The 10,906-nt window shown below is 37.1% G+C and overlaps 1 protein-coding gene across 1 annotated transcript in view; it reads right to left on the bottom strand.

Moving 5' to 3' along the window:
• Positions 1-8,572: 8,572 nt before the first annotated feature.
• LOC149566163 (HAD-superfamily hydrolase, subfamily IG, 5'-nucleotidase) overlaps positions 8,573-10,906 on the bottom strand; it is a 169,450-nt gene continuing 167,116 nt past the window's right edge. The window contains exons 13-14 of the mRNA XM_089819584.1: positions 9,805-10,125; positions 8,573-9,592 (exon numbers count right to left, since the gene is read on the bottom strand). Of these exons, the coding sequence (XP_089675710.1) occupies positions 9,548-9,592; positions 9,805-10,125 (366 nt within the window). The 3' untranslated portion in view covers positions 8,573-9,547. The remainder of the gene's footprint in view (positions 9,593-9,804; positions 10,126-10,906) is intronic.

Raw genomic sequence — 10,906 nt, 5'->3', positions numbered from 1 at the left:
GTTTATTCAAAGGCACTTGTTTCAAAAATGGAGAAGAAAATGGAGCATTTGAGTGCACACAAGGTAGTTCAAGTAAGAAGACTGGTAACAGTATAAGAAGCACATTTATGGGAAAAGAATGACTTGAATCTATGAATCAACTAGAATATGGAGAAGCCATGCTAGTGATGAGAGCATTATGTAATAAGGAACTTGATCAAGACTTGATATTAAGGAAAAATTTGCTCAAGACTAGATATAAAGTTGCAAAGTCATCATTGATAGTGGGAGTTCAAATAACCTTGTATCAGAGGAGTTGGTTAATAAGTTTTAATTACTGAGGATGAAGGTTTGAAGCCATGTCATATTGTATGGATAGTAGATGGTCATAAGGCAATGGTAAGCAGGCAATGTGTACTAAAATTTGAAATTGGATCTTATCATGATGAAGTTCTTTGTGATATTATATTGATGGATTAATGTCATATCTTGTTGGGTAGACCTTCCCAGTATGTTAGCCAAATTATACACAATGGTAGATTAAACAAGTTATACTATAGTAGGAAGTGGGATGAAGCAAGTATTATTACCTTTGATAGGAGATCCTAACAATGAAAATTGTACCATTGTAAGGATTTTCTTTGTTTAAGGAAGGAATATTTTTTATGGTATAAACAAAGAAAGTATGTGTTATGCATTGATTATGAAGAAACCTAGTTAAGGAATAACAAACAAACATCCTAAGGAGATAATATAGTTGCTGACAGAATTTGAAGGCATCATTTTAGATAATGTACCAGATGCATAACCTCTTGTTAGAAGTATATATCAATCATTGTATGGATATAGCTTTGGGAGAGAGTTTAGAGAAAAAGGTATCACACCAAATGACACATGCAGAGATTGAGGAAATAAATAAACAAGTGCAAGAATTGTTGAGAAAAGGTTTGATCAAAGAAATTTATAGTCCTTGTGTAGTACCTATGGTATTGGAAGTTAAGAAGAATGGAGAATGGAAAATGTGTATTCTAGAGCCATCAACAAGATCATGGTGTTGGAAATATAAGAGGACTAACTAAGAGGGGAGGGTGAATCAATTACCACAAAAACAATTCCAAATCCCTTAGATGTCAATAAAACTTCCTTTAAATTCACAGCTTGGTGAGAACTAGATATACATTGTAACTCAGCTAACAAAGCAATATGATATATTAATGTGTATTAACCTTTAGTAACTTAGTTGCAGAAAGATAAAGCAATAAGAAAAATACATGATACACCAAGATTTAATGTGGAAACCCAATTTGGGATAACCACCAATGCAACTAGTTACAACTTTTCACTCTTCTGAAGTGAGCTCTGTTAGGAGCCAATCCTGTTAAAGGTTACAAAATACACTGTTAGGTGTGACCCTATTAAAGAATTTAAATCACCCTATTAGGAGTGGCCTTGTTAGAGGTCTTAAGACACTTCAATCTAGAAATGTCACCTGGTTAGAGGATTTACAAAATGACTATTAAGTCAACTCTATTAAGAGATTTCTTCACTACTATAATTGTTAGAGAGTAATAATTATTGACCTGATTTATAAAGCAATTGGATTGCAAATTCAGAACACTATTCTGGCTTATCCTTTGGGTCCTCATTGATTAGAATATTCTTTGCAACTCCTTGGATACTTTATCCTTAATCAAATATCCTTCTATTTACACATCTTATCTTCTTCACCACTCACTCATTATTTAATCCACATCTTGACCTTTCATATATATGAAATCCAATGTCAAGTCAGCTTAAATACCCTTTCAAACAAACAAATAACATCCACTGAGTCATCTTGCATAAACCAACAAATGGATAAAACTAATCTGTTGAAGGTCATAAAACTGGGTCACTCGATTACATTGAGTTCCTTGGTGACCAACCTAAATCGGTTTACACTTAATAACTTTGGTAACCAACCTGACTCGGTTTACATAGGAATTTTTGAACTTCTCTTCTTCTGAACTTTTTCTCAATGAATACTAGAGTCTTATGAACTCGGTTCCAATTGGAAGTGCTCGGTGGGAGTGTAACATTTGTGTAACATCAATGACAATATACAATTGAATAATTGTTATCAACACATGGTGAGGTATAGATTCATTTTCCTAGGATAGATGACATGATGGATTGTTGGAGTGGAGCAAAGTACTTTACCAAGATTGATTATCATCAAATTAGAATTAAAGAAGGTCATTATTGGAAAACTAGAGTTGAGACTAATGAGAATTTGTATGAATGATCGGTTACGTTGTTTGGTTTAACTAACACACATAGTTCTTATGTGAGATTGATGAATGATTTATTGAAGTTTTTTTTTGGTAAATTTGTGATTGTGTATGCGGATGATATTCTAACTTCGAGTAAGATTAAAGAGGAAAATTTGTTGCATCTGAGGAAAATTTTGTAGAGATCAGAAGAAGAAAAGTTGCTAATAAATATCAATAAATGTTATTTCATGAATGAATAGTATAATGGGATTTGTAATTTTCAATGAAGGTTTGAAGATGCATCCTCAAAAGATTTTTAAAAAATGGAATGACCAACACCAGAAAATGTTGGAGAAGTTAGCTCATTTAATGGATTTACTAGTTTTTATTGAGAGTGTATTAGGAATTTTAGTTCATTTTGTAACATGTGACATAAACTATGAAAGATGATCGAAAGGATTTCAGATGGACACATGGAGCTAACTAGAGTTTTGAGTTATTAAAGAAGAAATTTGTTGAACAACCAGTTTGGCCTCGCAGATTTCAAAAAGGTATTTAAAGTGGAATGTGATGCAAGTGACAATGCAATCAGAGCTTTTTTAGGTCAAGAAAGGTGATTTGTTTCTTTTTACAGTGAAAAGTTGAATGATGCAAGAAGAATATTTTTGGTTTATGATCAAGAATTTGGTGCCATAGTTCAAGCCTTGAAAAAGTGGAAATATGACTTGTTTCCAAAGGAATTTGTTTTGTATATTGATCATAAAGCATTGTAATATTTGAGTATTCCAAGAAATTCAAATTAGAGACACATGAGGTGGGATGAGTTCTTGCAAAGTTATACTTTTGTATTGAAGCATAGGGGTGGACAATCAAATAGAGTAGTTGATGCATTGAGTAGAAGGGATTTTCTAAGAAAGATGAGGATGGAAGTATTTGGGTTTGATGAGTTCAAGACCTTGTATAAGATAGGTCCTAATTTTGTCGATGCATGGAAATCTTGTAAACAACTATTAACAATTGACTAAAGCAAATGGTTGTATTATTTTATTTAGGATGATATGTTATTTAAAGGAGTTTAGATATGCATAGGTCAAGAGGATCAATAAGGGACAATCTAATCAAAGAGAAGCATAGTGGTTGACTTGTCAGATAATATGAACAAAGGTTTGGAAATAGGCCCCATATATGCTAGGCTCATACATGCCTGCTTGTTTACAATCTTTGGTTAGAGGCCTTAGATAACATTCTAAACACTAATATATTTATAATGACTATTAACTTGCGATACACTACATTACAATAAATAGGCATACTGACTATTTATTGGTTGTTCTATGTATACCTCCTCTATTATTTATCCATCAAGGAATGTTGTCTTGACATTCATTTGATGGATTTTTTATCCCATTTGTGTTGTAAATGAGATCACATCTCATATAAGCATGTTTAGGAATCGGAGAAAAGGTTTCCTTATAGTTTATTCCCTCCTTTTGAGAGAACCCTTTTTCTATAACCATTGTCGTGTATTTCTCAATGCTACCATTTGTACCACATTGATCTTACAGATCTGACCTGATTCAACTAGAGCCTGATCTATTGGTCTAAGAACAACCTCCCACACATTGTTTTGCATTATTAAGGTTGCTTGACTATTGCATCTCACCACACCTAATGTTGTGCATCCTCCTAATAGTTGTAAGGCTCTCTATCTACCAACTGATTGACTAATGCCACATAGTCATTAAATGTGGTTTGTTGTCTTGTTGTTTACTAATCATCCTACGAGCTCCCACATACTCCTAAGTATTCATGTATCTATTGAACCTCACAATTATTGTTTCCAACTATAGAGGATAAATATCAACCTTCATATCTTCTTGATGTCTCTTGTTGCACATGTTTCATATTCTACAAACTCTCGCCACCTGAGCATGACTTGTGCTAGTAATTGTACTTGTACTTTGTTGCCCCTAACTTGGTTGAATGATCCTTGGATCTTCTATTGGCTAATCACTCTAATCATCTATTGACAAAGCTTTAGGCCTCCTAAATGTAATGTCCTTCATGAAATCTACATCAAGACTAACTATAATCTTCCTAGTACCTAGAATAAATATATGATATGCCTTTGAAGTTTCATTGTACCCCACAAAGTACCCTCTCTCTATGGTCTGATCTAACTTTGTACATGTATCCCTTAGAATGTGACAATACACCATGCTCTCATGTATCTTGAAGTGATCTACACCTAGCCTCTTTCATGTGAAAGCATAACATCCCCTACCTGTAATAAGGATTTTCTTTATTATTATTTTAAGAATTTAATAAATAAATGAATAATAGTATCATTTTTTAAAGTATTATAAATAAATAAATTATTTTATATTATTTTATTTTATGAATCTTAGTGTATAATAAATAAACAATTACATATGAAGAACATTTATTAATAAATAAATAACTGTATTTCTGACCAAAAGAATATTATTAACCAAATTATACCAAATGCTAAGTAAACTACGAATATGACTATTAGGGGCAACTTAGTTTTAATCTCCTACAAAATAAATGTTGTTGACGAGTATTATTTGACATAGCAAAGAAGGTAACAACCAATGTTCACGTTGGTACAACTAATTAATAATTTATCAAGTAAATCTCCAAATAGACACAACTCCCACGATCACGGCATTCATTATGGATATATAGACTCAACACGATATGTAAAGCATCGGTCAAGAAAAACAGGAAATACAAACAAAAATAATAATACCCCTCTATGCTAAAACGGATTCCACAGAACCCAAGAGCAATATCGTAGTGGTGCAAATCATCAAGTCTGTAATTAACGACAGAATCCCCATCTACCATAAGTATCATTGCTTGGTATAAATGGAAAAACTCGAGTATAAAATACATTGCACAAAAGATGTTTAATATCCTTATAATATACTCAGGTATCCCACACAACCTCTATCATTAATATGAACTTGGTGAATAATATCTTATTCATTATAATATTATAATATTTAGTTTATCTCTAACAACTGCTAACTCATCTTTGGCAAGTCTAAATCTGGTGAGATAACTGGTAATGCCTTCCGTTGTTTATTCGAGTAATCCTCAACTTTAAATGGGACTATGTCGTGTGCTGGGCAGACATGGTTGTGGTGTAGGATCTTGTCTGGGACATGATCTGAGGTGTATGCTTGGGGCTGTGTTGCGAGTGGTTCCCCTCCAACATAGTTGTGGTGTAGGCACGGTGTTGGATCCGGGCCGAGGTGTGATCTTGGGGCTGTGCTATGAGAAGTTCCCTCTAGCATAGTTGTGGTGTAGGCGAGGCATGGAGCCGAGCTGAGGTGTATCCGCGGAGGGTAAGTGCCGGTGTGCATGAAGGATGGCTTGGAGAGTCCATCTCCCTCGAGAGGGTCGAAGTAGAGTAGTCCCTCCCTCTGGTCTCCGGGAGACAGAGGTGACACGAAGTCTTTAGGAGCAATGAAGTGTTGCTCCGCCGTTACGCAACGTGGTGAGGTTTGGTGTTATGACAAAGGTCCTTGTCTCAGTGTAGCAAAGAAGCTGGACCAATGTTGACAGCCTTTCCCCTTGGGGTTGTCCGGTGTCTGAAAGCTAGGGAAGCGGTTTTCCTAGTCCTGCGGTAGGAGGCAATATGGTTTGTCCGAGTAGGAGCATTGTAGGCTTGAGGTTAGCTGTGTGGGAATGGTGTCATTGTGCTGAATGGCTAAGTGGTGCGGTATCGGTTGGGTGTGGCCTTGGGTGCACATCCTGGATGCTTGGTTGCATGGGTTTGCATTGAGGTAGGATCTCAGAGACCGTGGTGGTCAAGTATGGCAAGCGGGATGTAGTGTCTCAGAATGATGCTAAGGAGATGCCGAGTCAAGCGGGCAGATCGATGTCAGGTATCCGAAGAGGTAGCCGTTGGGCATGGCTCAAGGAGGTGAGTCATGATGGAAGGCTAGGAACAAAGGCTTGTGGTGCATTAGTGAAACGAGTGAAGCAGATGGGTGAAGTGGTTCAGAGGTGAAGCTACAGAGTGTTCACCGAGTTGGTTCAACCTGCCAGCGTCCCACAGGGTGGGTGGATCATGGAGCTAGGGTGTGGAACTCAAGTAGGTTGTGCAACACAAAGGGATCCGTGGATTGAGCATGAGACGGCGTGGATGCATGAAGGGTTGGTTTGAGTGCACCGGGTGTACGAGGACTTGAGGTTCACCAACAAGGGCATGTAGACATAGACTGGGGTGTCGAAGCAATTGGGGCTCATGGTGGGGATCCAGAGTTGGCTAAGGTTGACGGTTGTTCCGTGGGGAGCAATGGTTGGGCTTCCGTGGCTCTATGGGGAGTTAGGGAGACTAACAAGTGATGGAGTGCCGTGGAGGCATGTTCATGTTGAGGATTGGACTAGAGGACTCTATGAAGTTCAGAGAGGTGCCATGAGGATGCCGAGTATACCGTGGAGGTGTGTGTATGAGCCAGGAAGTTCAGAGAGGTACCGTGGAGGTGTCGAGTATGCACTGGGTGTATGCGTATTGAGCTATAAGGTTCAGAGAGATGTCAAGATGGTGTTGAGTATGCTTTGGAAGCATATGCATGAGCTAGGGAGTACTCTTGGGGGTCCAAGTCATCCAGTGTGGATGCAATGTTCAGCAAGAGAGTCTAGATGGTTCTCGATGCAAGGTTGCAGTGGTGCAGCATTGGGCTCGGGGAGTCAGGTGAGTTGAACATGAGGAGCTCTAGGAGCTCGGTGCATTCCCAAGAAGTGGCAAGATGATCATAGAGGATCATGATGTGGTCAAGAGACTCGTGGGAGTTGAGATCACCTATGTGGCTGATGTCGAAGTAAGGTGGGCTTATGGGAGTCGCCGAGGCGAAGATATCAAAAGGGCTAAGTCGGGGTTCAGCGTTGAGGTTGAACAGGGGTAGAGCCAGAGGCTCAAGGATGCGTGCGTGGAGCACCGAAGGAAAAGAACCAGGAGTAAGGATGGTTCGACATGCGCTTCTATTCCGCGGGAGTGTATGTTTAGGCAGTCAGGTGCGTGGGCATTTGATGAAGACAGGGAGGTGTAGTCTGGGTGAACAAAAATGGTCGCATCTTATGGTGGATCAAAAGTAGGGATCGCCAGTGCCGCGCGTGGTTTGGAGATTCTCAAGGAGAAGGCTTAACCTGGGCATAAGCATAAAATCCAGCCCCGTGTTCCGTTGTTTATTCGAGTAATCCTCAACTTTTCTCTGAGAATAATCTTTCAAATAGCGGTAGCATTCTAGAACAAATTAAGAATGGTGTCCCACATCTTCATCATATCTAACTCTATGATATGTCGAACTATATGGTTCTTGAAATCATCACGGATTAGCCTCCATGCCTTGGCATCTTCCTTCTTGTATGTTGAGAGTTGTGTTGGATCTGTAGCCACAACTACAAGGATGACCATATATTTTTTGATACCATGCTCTTTGAGCAATAAATAAATTTTGGCTTTCCAAACACCAAAATTTGAGACTCCATCCAATTTTTTCTAATCTCTTACATATGTTGATGCCATCTCTAAAAGGACAATAAAGAAATAATAATTTTAAATAGGTCAAACTAGGTTTCCTAAACCCTTGATTTTCTTTCCTGTGACCGCTAAACCTTTTCTACCCCAACTTGACTTTGATACGATGTAAAAATGGTATTATAATTACTGATTATTAATCTACTATCTTAGATTATTTAACTACCAAAAATTAATTCATAACATATATTGAAAAAATAGCACTACTACAACTTCACAAATAAAAAATAACAAACTGTCATAGAAAATTCTACAAGAAAAACCAGTATCACATATGAAGAATTTTATTAGAAACATCTTACAGATAGAGCTCCGACAATACCTTCACCCAATTTCTGTTGTTAAAACTTCACCGCTTTTATTTCCAACACTAACATCACACCCTTGCCATCACTGAAATGCCCATTAACCCCTTTTATACCACTCATTGATAACTAGAAATCTCAAAAAGATGTCAATTAATCAATTAAATAATTGTCTGAACTCTGACAACATTTCCAATTTATTTTTTTTTAAACTAGTTCCTAATTCTTTGAATTGGAGGGACAGCTGTCCGAATACCCAAATTAACGTTAAGATGCTCTTCACAAAGAGAAGACTCCGAAAAATCCAGCTTATTGCACATTTAACAAGATTTCATATTAAATCATTATCACAACAATCTTGTGAACAGTAATTTAAGCTTCAAAAACATGAAAAATGACAAATTAGCTTTTCGATAAAAAAAATGCCATTTTAATTCATCCTTCACAAATTGGATTCCATGGAATTATAAAATTTAGATGCTGTGATTTCATTTACTCAGCCAAAAGAAAATGTAATTAAAATATTTCAACGTGATAACATCTTGCAAACTCGCGACACAAACATCATGAACATGCAAGAAAACTAGACTCCGAAACTGTACTTCACTGGGTAGACCCAAAGCAACCAAGAAAGTGTGTGTAAGATCCAACTGATTTAAAGTAACGAATAAACTAATTGATTTTGAGTGGCAATAGTTCGATTGCATTGTGCACAGTTTTAATCAATTGGAAATAAGATCATTAGTATTAAAATGCCAAAGGACTTCACAGCCATCTTGTACTATTGCTTTCAACTGTGCATATATAATCTACTAATCATTTATAAGTCAAAGTGGCCATTGTTCACAATGCACGGCTGTATATTTCATTAGCTGTTCATTCTTGCTAAACATGCTGAGCCCTGAACACGTATCACCTTTAAGCCCCGTAATGTCTGGATTTGCTTTCAACCAACACGCACACAGCATTTCTACGCTCACTTTTGATCATAGATCTGCTCTGTCTGCCACAAATTACTGAAAATTCTTGTCATTACTTACATGTTTTGATATATGTGGATAAACAAAAGGATAGGCAAGCCTGTGAAACAATTTCCTTGGAGAAATCTTCCAGATCATGTGGATAGCTTTTCCAGTTAGTTGAATGGCACGACATATCTCACTCTCAAGCCACTAGCAATTTCTGAACAAACCACCAATATGATAAAAGAAGTTGAGAGTTGAGATACTGTTTTCATCATTAAACCACCAAAACAAGGCCGTTCATAAACTTCATACCATTGAACAGTTCCACGGATAATAAAACTCATTGTGGACCATTAACAAATAGCTAGTAGGCATGAACATCTGAAGAATGTCTTGATGACAAAATTGGTGGTCAAAGCAATTTTAATAATGTCAATATATCTGAGCCATACTAGATGGTTTACAGAAGTCGACCTAATTATTCTGCTCAGTTTTAGGCTTCAATACACTCGAAGGTATCTGCACAGAGAATCACCTTTTAGTTAGTGCTTCTTTTTCAGATCATTAGTAACATTAATTTGTGAGATGAGACTGATATATGAAAAGGTAACTAGACTAAAAAATGTTGAAAAACAAGGTTTAGCTTCCGTGTTGCAGAACAGAATAGGCAACTAAATCCAACTGTATATGGACATGTATAAATAAAAGAATGGGAAGATAATTCAATCTACCTTCACATGGTGTGGCATGATCTTCACATCATAGGGTGGATGCAGCCAAGCCTCACTTGAGTAATTGAGAAAGTTTTCTAGTTTGCTTGTATACACGTCAGCATATCGTTGGATGTTGTAAGCAAAAGCAGACTCCCTGCCCGAGTCTGTAAGAAAGGCTGCACCAAAGTAAGGATTGAACATTGCCTTCATTGCCCTCCGCGACATATTTCGTTCTTCATTTAGGGCATCCAAAAGAATATTCTCAGCATCTCCTCCTGGGTTTTTCAGTAGCAGTGAATGAAACTTTCCTAGCAATTCTTGTGTTATGTGGAATTTGGCCTGCAAGGGTCAACAAATTATTGACATCAGCACTATCGTACTGCTTAGCCTAGTGACATCATACACTAACTTTACATCATTGAACTCAATTAGGTGAAATTCAAGAAAGACACAAAAGAGGTAAGATAAATCAATCTCGATTAGAAATTGATAAACTTCAAATATATACAGACACTAGTTAAACGTAAATATGATGCAAGTTGAGGTGTGTTAGCTACATAGCATTCACTAGTAGATACAGTAAAACCATGCTGTGAAATCAATCACTTACAAATAGCATATGGGAAATCATAGCCGACATATAATGACATCCACAAAGCAATAGAGTTTGAAGTTTTGCATGGAATTAAGTATAGATAAGAGACACTAAAATACATTATTTATTGCATATGGTCATTAAGGTTAATAAGAGTGATCAAAATCCATCAATAAGGGTGATCAAAATCTATCATCTACTGACCATATCAGGATGAATAAGAGGGATCAAAACATATCATCCCATAAACGCATACGTCATGCAGAAGAGGCAAAGTTGGATGGGAGATCCTCTACTACTAAGATAAAGTATTCTACATATACATTCACAAATTCTATTGAGAGGCACAAGCTCTAGAAAAATGAAGAAGCTTGTGGTTGTACATATAAGCTTTAGAAAAATGAAGAAACTTGTGGTTGCACATAGTGCCTTGCACCTCCTTCCCACGATACATAAGTAGTGGGTGTTCACTAGAACAACCTCAACTAGATGATCAATAGTTCCAGGCTTCTAGCAATGAAGAGT

The sequence above is a fragment of the Cupressus sempervirens genome, chromosome 3, assembly GCF_028749045.1.
Source record: "Cupressus sempervirens isolate cs-2001-9-10 chromosome 3, ASM2874904v1, whole genome shotgun sequence".
Lineage (NCBI taxonomy): Eukaryota > Viridiplantae > Streptophyta > Pinopsida > Cupressales > Cupressaceae > Cupressus > Cupressus sempervirens.
This window is presented reverse-complemented; position numbering and strand designations above follow the sequence as displayed.